The 24,224-nt window shown below is 46.2% G+C and overlaps 1 protein-coding gene across 2 annotated transcripts in view; it reads left to right on the top strand.

Annotated features, from left to right (window-relative positions):
* Positions 1–24,224, top strand: part of arid4b (AT-rich interaction domain 4B) — a 285,409-nt gene that overhangs the window by 89,118 nt on the left and 172,067 nt on the right. For both annotated transcript variants that reach the window (XM_072498497.1, XM_072498496.1), the window contains exons 5-10: positions 7,221–7,311; positions 15,981–16,060; positions 16,149–16,240; positions 21,445–21,498; positions 23,166–23,304; positions 23,749–23,828. In XM_072498497.1, coding sequence (XP_072354598.1) covers positions 7,221–7,311; positions 15,981–16,060; positions 16,149–16,240; positions 21,445–21,498; positions 23,166–23,304; positions 23,749–23,828 — 536 coding nt within the window. The remainder of the gene's footprint in view (positions 1–7,220; positions 7,312–15,980; positions 16,061–16,148; positions 16,241–21,444; positions 21,499–23,165; positions 23,305–23,748; positions 23,829–24,224) is intronic.

Genomic DNA, 24,224 nt, shown 5'->3' with positions numbered 1-24,224 from the left:
CCCCTTTGCTCACTCACTGGCCCGCTCCCCTTCGCTCACTCACTGGCCCGCTCCCCTTCGCTCACTCACTGGCCCGCTCCCCCTCGCTTGCTCAGTGGCATGCTGGATAGCTCACTCTCGCCCGCTCCCGCTCGCTCCCTGGCCCGATCACCCTCGCTCGCTCCCTGGCCTGCGCCCCTTCACTCACTCACTGGCCTGCTCCCCTCCGCTCACTCACTGGCCCGCTCCCCCTCGCTTGCTCAGTGGCATGCTGGATAGCTCACTCTCGCCCGCTCCCGCTCGCACCCTGGCCCGATCACCCTTGCTCGCTCCCTGGCCCGCTCCCCCTCGCTTGCTCACTGGCCTGCTGGACAGCTCTCTCTCGCTCACTCCCGCTCGCTCCCTGGCCCGCTCCTTTTCGCTCGCTCCCTGGCACGCTTCCTCTCGCTCGCTCCCTGACCTGCTCCCCCTCGCTCGCTCACTGGCCTGCTGGACAGCTCTCTCTCTCCCGCTCACTCACTGGCCCGCTCCCCTTTGCTCACTCACTGGCCCGCTCCCCTTTGCTCACTCACTGGCCCACTCCCCTTTGCTCACTCACTGGCCCGCTCCCCTTTGCTCACTCACTGGCCCGCTCCCCTTTGCTCACTCACTGGCCCGCTCCCCTTTGCTCACTCACTGGCCCGCTCCCCTTTGCTCACTCACTGGCCCGCTCCCCTTTGCTCACTCACTGGCCCGCTCCCCTTTGCTCACTCACTGGCCCGCTCCCCTTTGCTCACTCACTGGCCCGCTCCCCTTTGCTCACTCACTGGCCCGCTCCCCTTTGCTCACTCACTGGCCCGCTCCCCTTTGCTCACTCACTGGCCCGCTCCCCTATTCTCACTCACTGGCCCGCCCCCCTTTGCTCACTCACTGGCCCGCTCCCCTTTGCTCACTCACTGGCCCGCTCCCCTTCGCTCACTCACTGGCCCGCTCCCCTTCGCTCACTCACTGGCCCGCTCCCCCTCGCTTGCTCAGTGGCATGCTGGATAGCTCACTCTCGCCCGCTCCCGCTCGCTCCCTGGCCCGATCACCCTCGCTCGCTCCCTGGCCCGCGCCCCTTCACTCACTCACTGGCCTGCTCCCCTCCGCTCACTCACTGGCCCGCTCCCCCTCGCTTGCTCAGTGGCATGCTGGATAGCTCACTCTCGCCCGCTCCCGCTCGCTCCCTGGCCCGATCACCCTCGCTCCCTGGCCCGCTCCTCTTCGCTCACTCACTGGCCCGCTCCCCCTCGCTTGCTCACTGGCCTGCTGGATAACTCTCTCTCGCCCGCTCCCGCTCGCTCCCTGGCCCGATCACCCTCGCTCGCTCCCTGGCCCGCTCCCCTTTGCTCACTCATTGGCCCGCTCCCCTTTGCTCACTCACTGGCCCGCACCCCCTCGCTTGCTCACTGGCCTGCTGGATAACTCTCTCTCGCCCGCTCCCGCTCGCTCCCTGGCCCGATCACCCTCGCTCGCTCCCTGGCCCGCGCCCCTTCGCTCACTCACTGGCCCGCTCCCCTTCGCTCACTCACTGGCCCGCTCCCCCTCGCTTGCTCACTGGCCTGCTGGATAACTCTCTCTCGCTCGCTCCCGCTCGCTCCCTGGCCTGATCACCCTCGCTCGCTCCCTGGCCCGCGCCCCTTCACTCACTCACTGGCCCGCTCCCCTCCGCTCACTCACTGGCCCGCTCCCCCTCGCTTGCTCAGTGGCATGCTGGATAGCTCACTCTCGCCCGCTCCCGCTCGCTCCCTGGCCCGATCACCCTTGCTCGCTCCCTGGCCCGCAACCCTTCGCTCACTCACTGGCCTGCTCCCCTTTGCTCACTCACTCGCCCGCTCCCCCTCGCTTGCTCAGTGGCATGCTGGATAGCTCACTCTCGCCCTCTCCCGCTCGCTCCCTGGCCCGATCACCCTCGCTCCCTGGCCCGCTCCTCTTTGCTCACTCACTGGCCCGCTCCCCCTCGCTTGCTCACTGGCCTGCTGGATAGCTCTCTCTCGCCCGCTCCCGCTCGGTCCCTGGCCCGATCACCCTCGCTCGCTCCCTGGCCCGCGCCCCTTCGCTCACGCACTGGCCCGCTCCCCTTTGCTCACTCACTGGCCCGCTCCCTTTCGCTCACTCACTGGCCCGCTCCCCTTCGCTCACTCACTGGCCCGCGCCCCTTCGCTCACTCACTGGCCTGCTCCCCCTCGCTTGCTCACTGGCCTGCTGGATAACTCGCTCTCGCCCGCTCTCGCTCGCTACCTGGCCCGATCACCCTCGCTCGCTCCCTGGCCCGCGCCCCTTCGCTCACTCACTGGCCCGCTCCCCTTCGCTCACTCACTGGCCTGCTCCCCTTCGCTCACTCACTGGCCTGCTCCCCTTTGCTCACTCACTGGCCCGCTCCCCTTTGCTCACTCACTGGCCCCCTCCCCTTCGCTCACTCACTGGCCCGCTCCCCTTTGCTCACTCACTGGCCTGCTCCCCCTCGCTTGCTCAGTAGCCTGCTGGATAGCTCACTCGCTCCCGCTCGCTCCCTGGGCCGAGCACCCTCGCTCGCTCCCTGGCCCGCTCCCCTTCGCTCACTCACTGGCCCGCTCCCCTTCGCTCACTCACTGGCCTGCTGGACAGCTCTCTCTCGCTCACTCCCGCTCCCTCCCTGGCCCGCTCCCTTTCGCTCACTCACTGGCCCGCTCCCCCTCGCTTGCTCACTGGCCTGCTGGACAGCCCACTCTCACCCGGTCCCGCTCGCTCCCTGGCCCGCTCCCCTTTGCTCACTCACTGGCCCGCTCCCCTTCGCTCACTCACTGGCCCACTCCCTTTCGCTCACTCACTGGCCCGCTCCCCCTCGCTCGCTCCCTGGCCTGCTGGACAGCTCTCTCGTCGGCTCCTGCTCACTCACTGGCCCGCTCCATAAGACCATAAGACATAGGAGCGGAAGTAAGGCCATTCGGCCCATCGAGTCCACTCCGCCATTCATTCATGGCTGATTTCAACTCCATTTACCCGCTCTCCATAGCCCTTAATTCCTCGAGAAATCAAGAATTTATCAACTTCTGTCTTAAAGACACTCAACGTCCCGGCCTCCACCGCCCTCTGTGGCAATGAAGTCCACAGACCCACCACTCTCTGGCTGAAGAAATTTCTCCTCATCTCTGTTCTAAAGTGACTCCCTTTTATTCTAAGGCTGTGCCCCCGGGTCCTAGTCTCCCCTGCTAATGGAAACAGCTTCCCTACATCCACCCTATCTAAGCCATTCATTATCTTGTAAGTTTCTATTAGATCTCCCCTCAACCTCCTAAACTCCAATGAATATAATCCCAGGATCCTCAGACGTTCATCGTATGTTAGGCCTACCATTCCTGGGATCATCCGTGTGAATCTCCGCTGGACCCGCTCCAGTGCCAGTATGTCCTTCCTGAGGTGTGGGGCCCAAAATTGCTCACAGTATTCTAAATGGGGCCTAACTAATGCTTTATAAAGCTTCAGAAGTACATCCCTGCTTTTATATTCCAAGCCTCTTGAGATGAATGACAACATTGCATTTGCTTTCTTAATTACGGACTCAACCTGCAAGTTTACCTTTAGAGAATCCTGGACTAGGACTCCCAAGTCCTTTTGCACTTCAGCATTATGAATTTTGTCACCGTTTAGAAAATAGTCCATGCCTCTATTCTTTTTTCCAAAGTGCAAGACCTCGCACTTGCCCACGTTGAATTTCATCCGCCATTTCTTGGACCACTCTCCTAAACTGTCTAAATCTTTCTGCAGCCTCCCCACCTCCTCCATACTACCTGCCCCTCCACCTATCTTTGTATCATCGGCAAACTTAGCCAGAATGCCCCCAGTCCCGTCATCTAGATCGTTAATATATAAAGAGAACAGCTGTGGCCCCAACACTGAACCCTGCGGGACACCACTCGTCACCGGTTGCCATTCCGAAAAATAACCTTTTATCCCAACTCTCTGCCTTCTGCCTGACAGCCAATTGTCAATCCATGTTAGTACCTTGCCTCGAATACCATGGGCCCTTATTTTACTCAGCAGTCTCCCGTGAGGCACCTTATCAAAGGCCTTTTGGAAGTCAAGATAGATAACATCCATTGGCTCTCCTTGGTCTAACCTATTTGTTATCTCTTCAAAGAACTCTAACAGGATTGTCAGGCACGACGTCCCCTTACTAAATCCATGCTGACTTGTCCTAATCTGACCCTGCACTTCCAAGAATTTAGAAATCTCATCCTTAACAATGGATTCTAGAATCTTGCCAACAACCAAGGTTAGGCTAATTGGCCTATAATTTTCCATCTTTTTCCTTGTTCCCTTCTTGAACAGGGGGGTTACAACAGCGATTTTCCAATCCTCTGGGACTTTCCCTGACTCCAGTGACTTTTGAAAGATCATAACTAACGCCTCCACTATTTCTTCAGCTATCTCCTTTAGAATTCTAGGATGTAGTCCATCTGCGCCCGGAGATTTATCAATTTTTAGACCTCTTAGTTTCTCTAGCACTTTCTCCTTTGTGATGGCTACCATATTCAACTCTGCCCCCTGACTCTCCGGAATTGTTGGGATATTACTCATGTCTTCTACTGTGAAGACTGACGCAAAGTACTTATTTAGTTCCTCAGCTATTTCCTTGTCTCCCATCACAAAATTACCAGCGTCATTTTGGAGCGGCCCAATGTCAACTTTTGCCTCCCGTTTGTTTTTAATGTATTTAAAGAAACTTTTACTATCATTCCTAATGTTACTGGCTAGCCTACCTTCATATTTGATCCTCTCTTTCCTTATTTCTCTCTTTGTTATCCTCTGTTTGTTTTTGTAGCCTTCCCAATCTTCTGACTTCCCACTACTCTTTGCCACATTATAGGCTTTCTCTTTTGCTTTGATGCATTCCCTAACTTCCTTTGTCAGCCATGGCTGCCTAATCCCCCCTCTGATAACCTTTCTTTTCTTTGGGATGAACCTCTGCACTATGTCCTCAATTACTCCCAGAAACTCCTGCCATTGCTGTTCTACTGTCTTTCCCACTAGGCTCTGCTCCCAGTCGATTTTCGCCAGTTCCTCCCTCATGCCCCTGTAGTTACCTTTATTTAACTGTAACACCTTTACATCTGATTCTACCTTCTTTCTTTCAAATTGGAGATTGAATTCTACCATATTATGATCACTGCCTCCTAAGTGCTCCCTTACTTTAAGATCTTTAATCAAGTCTGGCTCATTACATAACACTAAGTCCAGAATGGCCTGTTCCCTCGTGGGCTCCATCACAAGCTGTTCCAAAAAGCCCTCCTGTAAACATTCAATGAATTCCCTTTCCTTGGGTCCACTGGCAGCATTATTTACCCAGTCCACCTGCATATTGAAGTCCCCCATGATCACTGTGACCTTGCCTTTCTGACATGCACTTTCTATTTTGTGGTGCATTTTGTGCCCCCGGTCCTGACCACTGTTAGGAGGCCTGTACATAACTCCCATTATGGTTTTTTTGCCTTTGTGGTTCCTCAACTCTACCCACACAGACTCCACATCATCTGACCCTATGTCATTTAGTGCTATTGATTTAATTTCATTCCTAATTAACAAGGCAACCCCGCCCCCTCTGCCCACCTCCCTGTCTTTTCGATAGGTTGTGAATCCCTGGATGTTTAAATGCCAGTCCTGAACCCCCTGCAACCATGTCTCTGTGATGCCTACCACATCATACCTGCCAGTTCGCTCGCTCCCTGACCTGCTCCCCCTCGCTCACTCACTGGCCCGCTCCCCCTCGCTTGCTCCCTGGCCTGCTGGACAGCTCTCTCGCCCGCTCCCGCTCACTCACTGGCCCGCTCCCCTTCACTCGCTCCCTGACCTGCTCCCCCTCGCTCACTCACTGGCCCGCTCCCCCTCGCTTGCTCCCTGGCCTGCTGGACAGCTCACTCCCGCTCGCTCCCTGGCCCGCTCCCCTTCGCTCACTCACTGGCCCGCTGCCCTTCGCTCACTCACTGGCCCGCTCCCCCTTGCTCGCTCCCTGGCCCATTCCCCCTCGTTCGCTCCCTGGCCCACTCCCTGTCACTCGCTCCCTGGCCCGTTCCACTCGCGCGCTCACTGGCCCTCTCCTTCTCACTGGCTCCATGGCCCGCTCCCCTTCGGTCACTTGCTGGCCTGCTCCTTCTCACTCGCTCCCTTTCGCTTGCTCTTTTGTAGGGTGAGGCCGATTTTGAAGTCTCCCCATGGGCCTAATTTTTTTTAAAGTGAAATTGGTCAGATATGGCCCTGGTCCAGTGGTTCCCCAACCCTCTTGTAACACATGGGCTTCAGCAGTTGAACCAGGCTATGCACCAGCATAATCTCCCATTAAGTATGATAAGTTATAAAGCTTCTGATCAAATAGGACAAATAGTCAGATGCCTGATAGCGATAAAGTTTTCTGCATTCTTGAATTTCAGTTCAACTTCACGGCACAGTGATTAACACTGCTGCCTCACGGCACTAAGGACGCAGGCTCAATCCCGGCCCTGGATCACTGTCCGTGTGGAGTTTGCACTTTCTCCCTGTGACTGCGTGGGTTTCACCCCCACAATCCAAAGATGTGCAGGGTAGGTGGATTGGCCACGCTAAATTGCCCCTTAATTGGAAAAAAATAATTAGGTACTCAAAATTTATAAATTAAAAAAAAAAATAATATTTCATTTCAACTTCCACAAACATTCCTTAAAGTTACTAAAATGACTTTTGTACATTTGCTTTGTTCCGCAAAAGCTCTGTCATGCTTTTGAAGCAATTGAAAGCAGTCCAGGAAATCAGTCAAGGAAAACAGTACTGTGTTCAAAGTAGTTATGTAAATACAAGTTATTGTGGCTGACCTCGGCTGGCATCCCATTGTGTGACGTACAGAAAATCTAATTGAAAGGGCATTAAGCCACCCATGTACGTAATACCCCAGCATTTAATTCAGACTGGGTCACTGGCATCCCATTGTGTGGGGTACAGAAAATTTAATAGGGCACAAAGCCACCCCACCCATCTACATCCCCCAGCATTTAATTTAGAATAAGTCACTTTTGTATCAGTGTTGACCAAGTCCCTGAAAAACCAGATATAATCCTATCCCTTCCTACTTCTCTCCCAACAGCTCCCTCTCCCTGCAATCCCCTCAGGTAAAGTTAATTGAACCATTCCTATCTGAATCTGAATGAACTCTGCTGATGGGTGTAATTTCTTCCCTTTTCCATATTACTGATTGGATGTGACTTCCACTGCAGGTAGGAGCTATTGTCGAAGTGAAGAACCCTGATGGGACATGCCAAATGGCTGTCATCAATAAGCTAACCGATGCAAGCTGGTACACTGTAGGTAAGAAAATGTATCCCCATTGTATCGAACTGCAAAAAGAGATATTTTATGGAAATCATACAGGTCTAATGCCAGTGGTGGAGAACTACAAGAGACTTGTCAAGGACAAAACTATTTCCCACTTGGCAAAGCATGGGTTAAAAAGGGATAGCACAGATTTATTAAACGCAAATTATATCCAGAACTGGAGTAACGGGGTGGATGAAAGTAGTGCAGTAGATTTGAGTTTTCGGAACTGGATGACAGATTTATTTTGAAGATAGAGGCACATGAGATTAAATGGACAGTGGTAACTTGGGTATGTAATTGGTTAAGGACTGGAAGTCGGGGAGAGTATTTTTCTGACTGTAGAGGAGTGTGCAATGGGTGCTTTGGGTATAATGAGTGCAATGCCTTAGGTGACTGTCTGTGTGGACTTTGCACTTTTTCCCGTGTCTGCCTGGGTTTCCTCCGGGTGCTCCGGTTTCCTCCCACAGCCCAAAGATGTGCAAACTAGGTGGATTGGCTATTCTTGGTGTAAAAAAAAAAGGTTAGGTGGGGTTACTGGATTACTGGGATAGGGTGGAGGCGGGGGCTGAAGTAGGGTGCTCTTTCCAAGGGCCGGTGCAAACCTGATGGACCGATTGCCCTCCTTCTGCACTGTAAATTCTGTGTCAAAGTTTGTGGATGGTGCAAAACTTGGTAACAAGGTAAATAGTGAGGAGGATAGCAGCAGATTTCAGGAGATCATAGACGAGTGAAAAAGGGGAGCACATGGCAGATGCACGTTACTGTGGGTAAGTCTGAACTGGTGTACATTGAGAGGAACACTGTGGCATTTCAGGCGATTCAGAAAGACCAGGGGTTGGGGTGATGCATGCTCATAAATCTTTGAAGTCAACAGGGCAAGTTGGCACAGCAGTTCAGTTAAGAAAGTGGATGGGAAACTTGGCTTTGTAAATAGGGCATTGAATGCAAAAACAAAGAAGTTATGCACAACCTTTAAAAATTACTGGTTGGGCCTTAGCTGGAGAATTTTATACAATTCTTGGCACTAAACTTTAGAAGGATGTCACAGTATTAGAGAGGATACAGAGGGGTTTTCCAGAGTTCTATCACGGAAAAAATTATGTGAAGAGATTGGAGAAACTGGGATTCTTCTCCTCAGAGAAGAGAGCATAATTATGGGGGCGAAGATTGGGAGGCGGAACTAAATTAGACTATTCTTTCACGGTCCATGTGCAGGCACTGGCATGAAAAGCGGAATAGCCTTTTCCTGTCCTGTATAATTCTATCATGTTTTTCTAACCCTCTAAATGCTGTGTGTAAATGGTTTAAGATCTAACTCTTTAGTATTTGTACCATATGATGTTATAAAAAGCTCATATCTGCCGCCTGTATTCCTGCCTTGGAACTGATTGGAGAGGTGATCGCACTGACTCCATCCTGTCACCACCATAAAAATATAATGGGTGGGCACTGCCCAACAGGAGATGGGATCACAAAATCAGGAAATGGCCCAGCTCTCAATTCCCACCTTGAAACTGAAAATCCAGTCCTTTTACATTTTGAAATATCAGTTGATTAATATTCACCAAAATTGCCTTTCTGCAAAGAAATTTTCTTTGCCTCAGGAGCAGAAACCAAACATTTTGCCGTCATGGTGAAAGTAATTGGACACTTTTGAATCCTGTACTACTCAAATATTGATCCAATATTTAAAAGATTGCATTATTTCACAGCAGAGGAGCTGTTCTGTACTGCAGAGGAAAAGACATGACATTTGAATCTGTCAAATCATTGTATTCAATTGACTACTGTTCAGACAGCTGTCAAACAACTATGTGATTGTTACCAGTAAGCTGGAATCCTTGTTCCATTTTCTAACAGATGAGCAGAGATCTCAGTGTCCATGTACATAGATCCCTGAAAGTTGCCACCCAGGTTGATAGGGTTGTTAAGAAGGCGTACGGTGTGTTAGCTTTTATTGGTAGAGGGATTGAGTTTCGGAGCCATGAGGTCATGTTGCAGTTGTACAAAACTCTGGTGCGGCCGCATTTGGAGTATTGCGTGCAATTCTGGTCGCCGCATTATAGGAAGGATGTGGAAGCATTGGAAAGGGTGCAGAGGAGATTTACCAGAATGTTGCCTGGTATGGAGGGAAAATCTTATGAGGAAAGGCTGAGGGACTTGAGGCTGTTTTCGTTAGAGAGAAGAAGGTTAAGAGGTGACTTAATAGAGGCATACAAGATGATCAGAGGATTAGATAGGGTGGGCAGTGAGAGCCTTTTTCCTCAGGTGGTGATGGCTAGCATGAGGGGACATAGCTTTAAATTGAGGGGAGATAGATATAAGACAGATGCCAGAGGTAGGTTCTTTACTCAGAGTAGTAAGGGCGTGGCATGCCCTGCCTGCAACAGTAGTGGACTCGCCAACATTAAGGGCATTTAAATGGTCATTGGATAGACATATGGATGATAATGGATTAGTGTAGATGGGCTTTAGAGTGGTTTCACAGGTCGGCGCAACATCGACGGCCGAAGAGCCTGTACTGCGCTGTAATGTTCTATGACTTTTGTTTTAATGCCGTTAAGCAAGTTTAATTTTAAAAGAATCTAGTTTCAAAGTTACTGCTTTGTAACTTGGCTGTAAGTCTGGCCAAGCTGACTTTAGATTTCCAGGTAGGATAACTGTAATGTTACGTACAAACATACGAAGAAGGAGCAGGAATAGGTTGAGCCCAATTTGCAATTTAATAAAATCATAGCTAATCTGATAGTAAATTGATTCCAGCCTCCCCGATATCCCTTGCTTACCAAAAATCTATCCACCTCTGACTTAAAAATATTCAAAGACATTGCTTCCACCACCTTTTGGGGAAGAGAGTTGCAAAGACTCTCAACCCTCAGTAAAACTATTTTGCCTCATCTCTGTTTTAAATGAGTGACCCCCCCCTAGTTCTAGATTCTCCCAAAATAAGAAACATCATTTCACATCCACCCTGTCAAGACCCCTCAGGATCTTGTATGTTTCAATCAAGCCATCTCTTACTCTTCTAAACTCCAGGGGATACAAGCCTAATCTGCTCAACCTCATGATACAACCTGCCTACTCCAGATATTAGTATGCAAAACCTTCTTTGAACTACTTCCAATGTATTTACGTCCTTCCTTAAGTAAGGTGACAATACTGTACACAATACTCTAGTGGTTAAATTGTGTATTGAAATATGACACCAGCTCAGTCAGCAGGGGTTAGTTTGAGTATACACTGCAGCATGTTGTGTTTTTTTAAACTAGTTTTGTGTGCTGGAAAGGTTTCAGCTTAAATGCAATGAATCCTCTGCAGCAAAGTCAGCAGTTCACAGCACAAAATGGGTTTTCTTAATTCTGCTTAATTGTGGATTCATATTCTGTCCTATTTTTGGGCAAGAGATTTTAATGGAAATCTACAGAAAGCTTACAGCCATGGCATTAACAGGGCTATAAAAGAAAGTGTTGCATTTTGGAGTACCTTTCAGACCCTCAGGACATCCTAAACTGTTTACAGCCAATACAGTATTTCTGAAGTGTTGTAATATAGGAATTGGGGCAGCAAATTTGTTCACAGCAAGCTGTCACAAACAGAAATGTGATAATGATTAAATCTGGTTTTTCAGTAATGTTAGTTGAGGGATAAATATTGACCAGGACAGCACAGTGAATAGTGTCTTTGAAGAAATCTTTTATGTCCACCAGGCCTGGGTCTTCGGTCTTTAAAAATGGACCGTTTCATTCCATTTGATCCAGTGCTCAGAGGGCACTGTTGGATTACTGGGATGCTAAGATCATAACACTGTTGCAATGCAGGCTGGTGTAACATAACGGTGTTTAGCAAACTGGCTTGAAGCTTATCATTCCAGCATATCCATGCAAAGTCATTACAGTTCTTTAACTCATCAGAAATGTTTCACTGATTAAGATAAAGTTTGTGCAGGTTGTAATATTGTGAGCCAATTTATTTACTGTAACATTTAAGGAAACTAATGCTATGGAATAGCTTTGTGGCCATAGATAATAGTGTTTCTACTTGCAGGTTTAGTGTATTGTGACCAAAAGTCTAGGAAATGTTATATTAAAACCAAAGTGTTTTAATGTTATGCCAGATTCTTCCTGGTTGCAACAGGGAAGGAGGTCATTCAGCCCATCAAATATATGTTGGTTCTCTGCAAGACCATTTTGACTAGTCCCACTCCCCAGCCCTTTCGAGGACTCAATAATGTTTTCCAATTAAGGGGCAATTTAACATGGCCAATTCACCTACCCTGCACATCTTTGGGTTGTGGGGGTGAGACCCACGCAAACACAGGGAGAATGTGCAAACTCCACACGGACAGTGACCTGGGTCCAGGATCGAATTGGGTCCTTGGCGCCGTGAGCCAAGCCAGCACTGCTAACCACTGTGCCACAGTGGTTGTGCAAGAATTAATAGGCTTCAAACAGCATGCATTGGGATGTACGGGGTCAAAAGAGGGAATATAAATGCTTTTGGAGTCTAAGGAGGGTTCTTGATGGTATATTGGTGTAATGAAGCAGTGTTTTGCTCCATGGAGGCTATCCAAGTATCTAAGAATGGTATCCGAGTGTAAATGATATTAAAGACAAATGCATAGGGGCTCTAAGGCACTTGTGCATGTGTATAGGATCTAAGGATGATGTACACAGGGTAGCCAAGGATTTGCAGGCTATATCCCCTATGATCACGCAGCAACTCAAAAGTTCCCGTGCAAAACCACACCCATTAGCTCCTTTTAAGTTTCTGTGCTTCACAGCCAAACACAAATATTTAAAGGGCCTGTACACTTAAATAAATAATTTGTGCACTTCAAAAAAATACCTAGAGGATGTTTTGTCAGCAGTGTGTACAATAGTATCTGAGGAGCAACAGATTCAGATAGAGTATCCAAGTATGCAGGATATATGAGGATTAACCAGGTTGTATGCAAGATAGTTGAGGGTGCAAGCAGGGTAGTCAAGGATGTACAGGGTATAATACGCAAGGTAACCAAGTATAAAAAGGTATAACAAGGGTGTATAGTGTGGATGTGCATAGGATATCTGACAGTATACAGGTGTAAACATATGTACAAGGGTGTTCATATGTGAGTGATAGTGAAGAGTATAATCAAGTGTTAACAGGTTATAAGCAGGTTCCATAAGACCATAAAACGTAGGGGCAGATGTAGGCCATTTGGCCCATTGAGTATGCTCTGCCATTCAATGTGATCATGACTGATCCTCAACTCCACTTTCTTGCCTTATTCCCATAATCCTTGATTCCCTTACTGATTAAAAATCTGTCTACCTCAGCCTTGAAATGACTTAACGATCCAGCCTCTGCACCTCTCTGCGGTAAAAGATTCCACAGATTCACAATCCTCTGAGAGAAGAAATTCCTCCTCATCTCTGCCTGAAGAGGATTACCCCTGAGATCATGCACCCTGGTCCTAAACCCTCCCATTAGGGTAAACAATCTCTCATAAACTACCCTGTCAAGCCCCCTGAGAATCCTTGTTGTCAGCCATATCGATTCTGCAAGGGTCTGTTGGGGTGAGGACAGGGTGTGCGGTATCGGGATTATGTGCACATTATTTCTGTGGGAGATTAACAGGACTCATCAGGTAGAGGTATCTGACTCAACCCTGCCATGGGGACTGCTGCATTTCCTGATAATTTCAGTAAAAATGTGAGCTGAACAGAATCCACAATCTTTGAACTGCCTTTGGGGTAGAAAGATGATCTTTCAGTTCGTTCTTTGTCTTGTTATTGGGGAGCTGATCATTTTGTTTGATTTTAGGTGGGCTGAGCTTTAAAAGTTGTATGTTGTACATCATACTTGGAAATCAACGGGCATCAGGGTTAACAGATGCAGTATTTTTGATAAGTTGGGTTCAGTCCCAAAATATTGTAGAAACTAACAGTAGTAACAGGGATAGTTACTTTTACTTACCATTGACTCCAGGATTTTTTATGATTATTTTTTAACCCAAATGATTTGCCACTCATCATTTTGAATGGGTGAGGACCGTGGATACTACAGCAGTCTAGCCCAACCCATCTGCAGCCTGATCAGTTTCTCCATTAGCATGTGATACAAAGAGGACAAGGTTAGCTTGTAGTAATTACTAACCAGAAATGAAATGAAATGAAAATCACTTATTGGCACAAGTAGGCTTCAAATGAAGTTACTGTGAAAAGCCCCTAGTCGCTACATTCCGGCGCCTGTTCGGGGAGACTGGTACGGGAATTGAACCGTGCTGCTGGCCTGCCTTGGTCTGCTTTAAAAGCCAGCGATTTAGCCCTGTACTAAACCAGCCCCTACCGGCTTGAAAGGATGCAGAACTGGAGAACAGAAAAAGGATATTTGCATTTTAGATGGGTCATAAAATGCAAACCAGTCAATGGGATTCCCCTTTCGAGAAATAGAAAGCAGTGAAGTGATGTTGAAATTGTATTGAATTTTGGTTAGACCGCACCTGTCCCTGACCACTGACTGAATTCATGGTAATTAATCTACGGGGTGAGACTGCCTCCTAATGCACAGTATCCAGGTAACTCTCCCCCTTCCTGATGTGTTGTAGTGTCTGATGCTCGAACTCCAGCTCATGAATAGGATGGGAATAGAGGGATACGGACCCAGGAAGTGTAGAAGATTGTAGTTTAGTCGGGCAGCACGGGCTTGGAGGGCCGAAGGGCCTGTTCCTGTGCTGTACTTTTCTTTGTTCTTTGTTAACGTGGAGCCAACGTTTCCCGAGTAACCAACATTTGCTACAGGTATGGTCACTGTGAACCACAATGGGGTCCAGCAGCTCACACATGCAGCAGCTACAACACATCGCCTGGCCCTCCATCCCTATTTTATTTAATTCGATTTTCAACTTGTTTTTAATTTTACTCTTGATCTTTAGTTTTCACTCTTATAATTTTTCCTACCTGGCCTTCAATCTCAAATCAGGGCAAATAAAAATCAGGGCTTCAAAACAAGGCAGAAAACGTAAAAGACAGAGATACTCACCTCTGGTATCACACAGGCATATTCACTCAATGTTGTAGGACTCTTATGGCTTGTCTCCCAGCTCTTTAGCCTGGGTCTGCTCTTGCCACCACTGATCTGCGGATGTAGTTGGGAAAAGAGGACACAACAATACTTCCCTCTCCAAATTCCCACACTTAACTCCACTCTGAATCTTCACTCTGCAGCTACCACTCCATGCTTCCTAAATTGAAGAATTTTGGTTATGAAGAAAGATGGATAAGCTGTGGTTTTCTTTGAAAGAGAGGAGGCTATGTGGAGACCTAATTATGTATTAAATGATAGGGTCTAAATAGAATGGTTAGAAAAGCCCTATTTCCCTTGGTTGAGGTGTCCATAACCCAGGGGTGTAAAGTATGGGGGAAGGAGGTTTAGAGGGACATCAAAGACAACTAATTTTACCTCTAGGGTGGTGGGAATCTGGAACTCACTAAAACTGAAAGAGTGACAGAAACAGCAACACTCGTGACATTGAAAAACTACTTGGATATGCATTTAAGTTTCCCAATCTTACAGGGCTGAAGACCAAACGCTGGAAAGCAAGATTAGGCTTGTTGGCTACTTGTCAGCTGGCATGGACCGAATGGCCTTCTTCCATGCCATAGAGTTCTATGATTTCGGCTAATCACTATATTTATTAATGACTTGGAGAATATAATAAAGTCACATATCCAAATTTGCTAATGATACAAAGATGGTTGGCAACGAAATTACAAGAAAATATTTGTTAGATCAAAACTGTGACAGATGAATTTCAACCAAGGTAAATTTTGCTATTGCTACATCCATTTTGGACCAAGAAAAGTGATGATATACTGTTAAGCCTTTCTATCTAGAGGGCTGGAATATATAGAGGAAGAGATTTTGCTATTGCTACATGAAGCCCTGATAGTACAATGAAACAGACCTTGTTTGATCACATCTGGAGTGCTGGACATTTCAGGGTATTGCACTTGAGGATATATTAACCTTGGCAGGAGTGGAGCAAAGATTCACCGGCATATTACCAGGGCAAGAAGGATCAAATTGAGTAGTGATTACATTCCATAGAATATAGAAGGTCAGGGAATAGTTTATAATTGAGGTATTTAAGATTTTGAAAGGAATTGATAGGATAGAAACTCATTTCTACTGGTGTGGGAGTACAGTACAATGGGACACAACCTTTAAATCAAAGCCATGTTATTTAAGGAGAGAAGTTAGAAAACATGTCTTCATGTAAACATGGTAGAAGTGTGCACCTTCTCCCACAAAAAACAGTTACTAATTTTAAATCTGAGACAAGGGTAAGTAAGGGCTACAGAGCCATGGCGGTAAATGGATTTAGGATACAAAGCAGCCGTGATCTGACTGACTGGTTGAATAGGCTCAAGGAGTTCATTGACCTGTTCCTGTGTGCTTAGGTCCCAGGATGGGGACTGACTGGATTAAAAGTGAACATCAACAATTGTGGCAATGAACGTGACATCCGTAGAATGATGAGCAATATTTGTGGGTTCTTTTCCAAAACTACTGGGGCAAGTGGAGTTTTTCCCTTTTTTTTAATCCTGCTTCTCTGCTCGCAAGAAATGATCCTTTGGCAGTAGTTCACCTGACCAGTGCTGTCTATCTATCTACAGTTTTTGATGATGGCGATGAAAGAACATTGAGACGGACTTCACTCTGTCTGAAAGGAGAGCGACACTTTGCAGAGAGTGAGGTTAGTAGAGAACTGACGCATCACTGGTTGCCTGCTTTGTGCTGTGGGTTGTATGGATATAATAACCATGTTTTGCTTAATGTTTTAGACGCTTGACCAGTTGCCTCTTACTAATCCAGAACACTTTGGCACTCCTGTCATTGGGAAGAAATCTAACCGAGGAAGAAGGTCCAATCCACTGTGAGTAATAAACTGAAGTGCACTGCTGTGGACATGAAGATTATTAATCTAAATCTTTTTATGAGCAAATTTTTATATGTAGATTTTAATTCTCTACATCCTTCTCGAAATGCTTTGCGCCTGACCCCGATGGAAAATGTATTATCCCTGTTACAAGAGGTTTTCTTTCGTTTTAGAAATAATTTTGCTACAGTTCAGAAATAATCTTTTCCATGCTGTTGTTACTTTAAAGTGAACAAGGAAAAGTAACTTTTTCTGTTCCAAAGTATTTGTTGCACTGTTCCACTGTTTTTCTATCCAGAGCACTGCCCACTTAGTAAATCACCTGCGCAAGTACTAGACCCACCTTGTAAAAATGCCACTGCATAGTTGTTACATTTTTACAAACATTTATTATATTAAAAAATTATTCAAATAGGCATACATCCTACAAATATTTTCCCATTACGAATTCTCGCAGTCATATTGTAAACTATCCATGTAAACTTGTGTATTACGATGCCGAACCAAATCCCAACAGTTGCTCATGTACTGGACAGAAACCCCAATATTTTATTTTAAATTTGTAGGACTATGAGGAAAGCATACTTTGCTCCAGGAGTGATTTCACACACAAATAGGGATAGGGTATATTAAACAAACGTTATTACTAACACAGTATTACTGACTTAAACATCAAAAAGACAAATAGTTTTCAATTACAGTTAATGCTTATTAATACAATGAAACAATAATGAAAATGAAATGAAAATCGCTTATTGTCACAAGTAAGCTTCAATGAAGTTACTGTGAAAAGCCCCTAGTCGCCACATTCCGGCGCCTGTTCGGGGAGGCTGGTACGGGAATGGAACCGTGCTGCTGGCCTGCCTTGGTCTGCTTTCAAAGCCAGCGATTTAGCTGTGTGCTAACCAGAACCCTCAACTGCTATCTTTATCTCTACTCAAACAACACCCACCTCAGGGCAAAATCTGCTTTAAACTAGTTAGCAGACTCCGGAATACTTGCTGCAAAGAGATGTCTTGGATAAACCACTTTGAGAACGAGAGATCCTTCAGGAACCAGCTGCAGATTCTTGCCTAAGTCAAACTACTGGTTAATTTTCCAGCCTTTCCAGACACTGCTGTTCAATTCACAGACAGATAGATTAGACAGACTGAGCTGTATTGAGAGCACAGCTGCTTGTCTGTTCACATGCCAATCTAAAAATTCAACTGACAAAACCAACACCTGACTGCTTCAGGCCAGGCTCCTCCCATTTACTACATCATCTTACTAAAGCGAAACGCAGTCAGAATTCTCCAGCCATTGGGACTTTCTGTTCCCGTCAGCAGCGCAGCCCTGCTCACGAATGTACTGGCAGCATGGAGGTGGCTTCAATGGGAAATTCCATTTACAAGCGGCGGGAATAGGGAATCCTGCCATCGGCTAACGGAGCGCCACCAAAAAACACGCGGCTGGGGGATCGGAGAATCCAGTCCAATGTCTCTAATTATCAACTCCCCAGGGAACCTTCCTAATATAAACAAATATCCATTAGCCCAACTTCAGCAAACAATATCCATGGCTGGAATTAATTATGATCTTTTATGATGCTTTAATTACACTCTGTCTCCACAACGTCTACCCGCCTTTCAAACCAGGAATTTTAAAATTGTGCTAACCCAGGCTTTTAACCCTTACTGGACCAACTACATATAATGCAATATATCTGAAATTCCTACATTCATCACATGTATAATAATTGTACTCTCCTGCCAACAGAGACACTGCTATCACCACCTTTTGGAGGTGGGTTAGTATTTACATAAAAGGAATATTCAAGTGTAAAATTTAGCCCAGTTACATGCTTGAATGGTCTGAAGTGAATGAAGACACCCAACGCACACCAGCTGATTCACGGCAAAAGCTTAACTGCGGCACATCAGGGTTTGGCATAAAGAAAGACTAACTTGCATTTATAAAACACCTTTTACAACAACCAGGTCACCCAAATCATTTTGCTGACAATGAAGTACTTTATTTGAAATGTAGACATTGTGATAATGAAGTAAATGGGGCAGCTAATTTGCACAGCAAAGTCCTCTAAACAAAAATGTGATAGTGACAAGAAAATCTGTGTAGTGTTGATTAAGGGATAAACATTGACCAGGTCAACAGGGATAATAACCCTTCCCTCTTCTCATAAGTAGTGTCATTGGAAATAGGACCTCGGTTTCATATCTCATCTGAAAGACAGCACCTCCAACAGTGTGCCACCACTTCCTCAGATCTTTGTGCTCAGATCCTGGAGTGGGATTTGAACCCACATCCTTGTGACGCCGAGTCAAGAGTGCTTCCAACTGACATCTAAATAGCCCAGCCTGGAGTCTTGGTTTATTTTTTGGATGGTTCAACAGAGTTCTGGCCTTGCCAAAATTGAATGTTTTTTATTTTTTACAGCTGGAGCCAATTCCTGTCACTCATAAATTAAGCTCCAAATGACCAGGTGCTAAATAAATTGATTGTCCCAGCTGCATATCTCAAACCATGTCAAATTTAAAATGTTTTCAATTCCCTTCACCCTCTCTATCTCTGTATCCCTTCCAGCCACACAACCGTCTGAGACTTCACTCTCAGCTCCTCCAGTTTGGGCTTTCTATACATCCCAGATTTTTATCTCCCCACTATTGGTAGCTGTGGATGTGCCTCCAGTTGCCTGGATCTTAAGCTGTGGAATTTCATCTCTCTCCTCCTCCTCCTCCCTCCCTTCCTGTTTCCCCCCCCCCCCCCCCCCCCCACCCCCCCACCACCACCACCACCACCACCACTTCACCTTTAAGCCACTCCTTAAAACATAGATTTGACAAAGCTTTTGCTCTCCTGTTCTAAAATCTCCTTGTGTGGCTCGGTGTCACATTTTATCCATAAGCACTTCAAAGGAGGCTGTTTTTCTAGATATGGGGCACTATACAATTATGTCATTGTTGTCTGATGATGTTTTACACTGTTGAGGACTGTACAAGAACGCCGGTTGTTGCTAACCCAATCCGAGTCATATCCACAAAAAATTGGGTTAACGCTTTTCTAATTTGTTACTGTCATTGAATTTTTTTGTTTCATTTATCTGGCCTAGCGTCAGATACTGATTCTAGAAGTTAAAGCAATATCATTGCAGGCACACTGTGCTCCCAGCCCTCTTATGTTCTTTTCTATTTGTCAAGAGTTATTTAAAACTCCAGAAATGTTGGAATTAGCTAGCAACCAGAAACAAGATAATGGTGCCAGTAATCAGCCCATCACAACTTGTGCCCTGATTAACCAAGTTTTAGGGCAGCATGGTGGCGCAGTGGTTAGCACTGCTGCCTCACGGCACCGAGGACCCAGGTCCGATCCCGGCCCTGGGTCTCTGTCCGTGTGGAGTTTGCACATTCTCCCCGTGTCTGCATGGGTCTCACCCCCACAACCCATCCAAAAAGATGTGCAGGGTATGTGGATTGGCCACACTAAATTGGCCCTTGTTGGAAAAAAAATAATTGGGTACTCTAAATTTGAAAAAAAAAACAAGTTTGAAACTTTCTTGTCCCAATCTTTTTTCAATGTGATATGTTTCAATGGAGGAGATGGAACTACCCTGAAAGACTCAACTGTAATAATAGATGTCAAACTCAGTTTTATTCTTGAGAACCTTTACCAATATTTAAACAGTAATGAATTTGAATAATGTACCGTTAACTATTCGTTACTGTTCATTCCTCTTTCAAGATTTTGTGTCCAGAGTCTCTTACATGCCCATTTATTCTCCCTCTTTACGGCTATCGTAAGTAACTTGTTTATAGAATTGAAGTGCGCCCGGGTAGTCTTTTCTTTCTCTCTAATTGGGGAAGATCACTGCAAATTTGGAGAAATCCAATCGTTTGTGGCCAATTATTTTTTTCTGTTGCAATTTGTTTACATTTTATGCTTGCATAAAGCAGACATCACTGCCACTTTTGCAAGAGGGAACACCATCCATGCTGCTGTATTGGCAGAAATGGGCTTGTGACAGCAGCTGACAGTTTTTTCTTATTACCCTGTTCCACCTGAAAGGGTATGCTTTTTTTCTCTGCTCCGTGTGTGACCCAGTTGCCTAGATAACAGAGAGATCCAACCTGCAGCATTGAAGCAAGCACCAGTTTCTAATGCAATCAGCAAATGATACTACAGTCCCCACCAACCCCGTTTATCACCTATAATGAGCAAACAGCTCTATTTGATGCCACCATAAATGCCAGTTACAGTGGTGAAACTTAACCGCATGAAACGGATCAGCTATTTCAAGAAATTAATATGCGGTTTTCTGTCCATGATATTAACTCGCCTGTCCCCATGGTCTCTCTGACTCTTGTCACTGCTTCTTTCCAGCTTGCTGAGCTAGATACCTTTGGCTCCATTCTATAATTCTTCTCAATATAAAATATAGGAGTTAAGTATGAGTACGATCCAACTTCTAAGTAATGAAAAATTGAGGTGAAGAATTCTGGCTCTGATTTTAAGATGAGAATGCCCTCTTAATTCGCCCTCTTACAGATGCCTCCTGGTGCTAGGACTTTAATTTAAGGCACAACCTTAAAATTAGAGCTAGACTGTTCGAGACAATGTCAGGAAGCACTAAATAAAGGGTAATGGAAATCTGGAATCCCCACCCCCACCAAAGAAAAGCTGATGGTCAACTGAGATTGATAGATCTTTGCTGGTAAAGGTTCAGGGTAAGAGTTCAGAGAACGAAGGTTGGAAAATGGAGTTAAAATACAGATCAGCCATGATCTAGTTGAATGACAGAAGAGCATAGAGGGAGTGCCTGGCTTCCTCCTGATTGTATGTTCAGCTGTCTTGAGTGTAGGCTTCTATATACATGTGCTAAACAGAAATATCCCAAGGTCTCTCATGCCTCCAGTACTTAACACCATCAATTGTTTATTACGTTGGCCACTGCATACAGCGTGCTAATTGTGTTGACACCAACTTACCCCTTTGGGGGAGGAGGTGGTGCTCGCACGTGCATACTCACTTCTTGCGTCAATCGGTGCTTATCTCTATCAAAATGCAAGGCTGTGGAATTGTGTGCATTAAGGCTTCTGAACAACGTTCCAAAGTCACTGATGGACTGGTGGGAATGACCTCTATCATTTGGGAGTGATTTATGTCTAACCAGTTTCTGAAAGATTGATCTTTGCCATTAAATGCAGATATAAAGCTGAAAGTAGCAGCTCAAAGTGTGACCGTCCTGTTCAATTAAAAAGGTAAACAAAAATTTAATTTTAAAACAAATGCAAAGTTCTCTGACACAAAGGGTTACTCATGGTAAAGGTATACCTGTGTTGCACTTTTGTTCTCTTTGATGTAGTTTCTAAAACTGTCATTAAAAACAGCCTTTAGACACACTGGGCGGGATTCTCCGTCCCCCCGTTGGGTCGGAGAATCGCCGGGGGCTGGCGTGAATCCCGCCCCCGCCGGTTGCCAAATTCTCCGGCACCGGATATTCGGCGGGGCGGGAATCGCACCGCGCCGGTCGGCGAGCCCTCCCCCCCGGCAATTCTCCGGCCCGCGATGGGCCGTAAGTCCCGCTGCTGGAATGCCTGCCCTGCCGGCGAGGATCAAACAAGCTCTCTTCCCGGCGCAGGCAGGCTCCGTGATCCTGGGGGGGGACGCAGGGCGATCTGGCCCCGGGGGGAGCCCCCACGGTGGCCTGGCCCACGATCGGGGCCCACCGATCCGCGGGCGGGCCTGTGCCGTGGGGGCACTTTTTTCCCTCCGCTTCGGCCACAGTCTTCACCATGGCCGACGCGGAATAGACACCCCCCCTGCGCATGCACGGGGATGGCGTCAGCAGCCGCTGACGCTCCCACGCATGCGCGGACCTCCACCACCTGGCAAAGGCCTTTCGCCGCCGGCTGGCGTGGCGCCAAAGGCCTTTCCCGCCGACTGGCGGCACGCCAACCACTCTGGCGCAGGGCTAGCCCCCCAAGGTGAGGGCTTGGCCCCTAAAGGTGCGGATTTTCTCCCTACCTTTGGGGCGGCCCGACGCCGGAGTGGTTCACGCCACTCCATCCCGCCAGGACCCCCCGTCCCGCCGGGTAGGGGAGAATCCCGCCCAAGATGTTTGTCTTTGGACTGTTTTTTCAAATTCCTAAAGTCAGTTACAGCACGGTCAAAGGGTTGTGTTATGCTGAAAATAGTCACAAGCATGTTTTGGGGGTTTATTGGCAGGTTCTGTTCAATTTCTCAAAATATTTACTATTGAATATATATTGAATGCATAACGTTGCACAGAAACGGTGCCTCATTTGCACTTTTAAAATCAGAGAGGATGTGATATTTGAGCTGAAAACAATGAATCAGCAAGGCACTTTATTTCTGAAATCTGAGGATTTCTCAGGTGTTCTTTGACAACTCTCAATGCACGCTGAAAGAAAGTTGTCAATACAAGTCATGTTCTCAAAGCATCCCTGGCCACTTTTTAGAAGCCCCAACCAGGTAAGACTCACTGACTCATGTGCCACATCACAAAATTGCACTTGCTCACCCAAAAATGCCTTTGTAGACTCCCACCCGTGCACGTCCATTTCTGCACATAAACCACTTGAGCTTGGGTCAGCTTTCATTCTTTGCCACAGCCTGCAAAGACATTATGTTACTAGTTTAAATACAAACTTACCGCAAACCAAAGTGTGGTGACTTTTTTTTAGCTGTTCTGTTTTTGTGTGCACTGTTTAGGTAGTCATACTGTGCATGCTACCATTGTCCCAAGTCCATATACACCATTTATTCAGATTGCACCATGTTTTCTTTTGTAATATCAGAAATTACAATGTGATTAAATTTTTTTAGACTCCTGACTTGAGACCATGATATTGTAAGTGTGAACCAGATAATTTTGGTCATAATTTGGTGTCTCATTTCATTGTAGCCCTGACGAAGAAGAGTCATCTTCATCCAGTGATGAAGATGAGGAAGACAGACGATTAAGCGATGAATTAATTGGTAAAATTGTCTGTGTAGAGTGTACAAATGGAGACAAAAGGAAGACCTCACGGTACCCAGCCCTGGTGAGCATTTTTAAATTGTAAGTTTATTGCAGAAACCAGTTTAAAGATAGAGATTTGTACCGAGACGCATTGTGATCCACAGCAAAGTTTGCTCCATGTTCCAGCCACACAATGTAGAAATCTGTCGAGGAACATAACTTGCATTGTTCATGAAGGTCTGAGTTTGGATAATTAAACCAAGTATCTGATACATTGCGACAACTTAAAACTCCTAACTAAATTTCATTCTAAATACCGTTGGAAAATAAATCAAATAGAATGCAGTGATTCAATAGAAATGAACCAAATATCTACACTCCAATTCAGATTATCTAAAGAATAACATTTCTCTTTCAGATGCCTTTTGCTTTTTGTTCGATGTTCTAAGTGTTTACTTATTTTTTTCCAAATGCAACTGGACAAAAAAAGCCTCTCTTTTTTTCCTATTTTGTTCTATTCCTAAAGGTAATTTCTCCAGACTGCAGTGACGAAGTCGCGGTGAAAAAGGACTGTGTGTTGGTTCGGTCATTCAAAGATGGCAAATTGTGAGTCCGTGCATAATGTTTACTGCAGAGAACAAAAACTGATGGAAGAGCTGTTGCAGCTTGGGGTTAATTCCAAAATACAGTCCTATTGATAATACAATAGCCATGATACAGCATGTCCGCAGAGCACCTCCTGCATTATGCTGCTGGAGACCTGACTACCAGCAGCATTTTGCATTTCAAAGGGGCTGTGCATTCCTCTCCATGTGTGAATGAGTGAGAGACAAGAGCAGATCAAAATTCAGCACCACGAGCCCATAAATGTGTGTGATTAGTACAATTGATACTAATAGTGAGGTATCTTGCCTCGCGGGATGAAATTGAATTTAGTGTGTGCAGTATGAACATCGATAATGAAATAAAAACAGAATATGCTGACAATACCCAGCAGGGTTG

Source organism: Scyliorhinus torazame, chromosome 4, assembly GCF_047496885.1.
Source record: "Scyliorhinus torazame isolate Kashiwa2021f chromosome 4, sScyTor2.1, whole genome shotgun sequence".
Taxonomy (NCBI): domain Eukaryota; kingdom Metazoa; phylum Chordata; class Chondrichthyes; order Carcharhiniformes; family Scyliorhinidae; genus Scyliorhinus; species Scyliorhinus torazame.
This window is presented reverse-complemented; position numbering and strand designations above follow the sequence as displayed.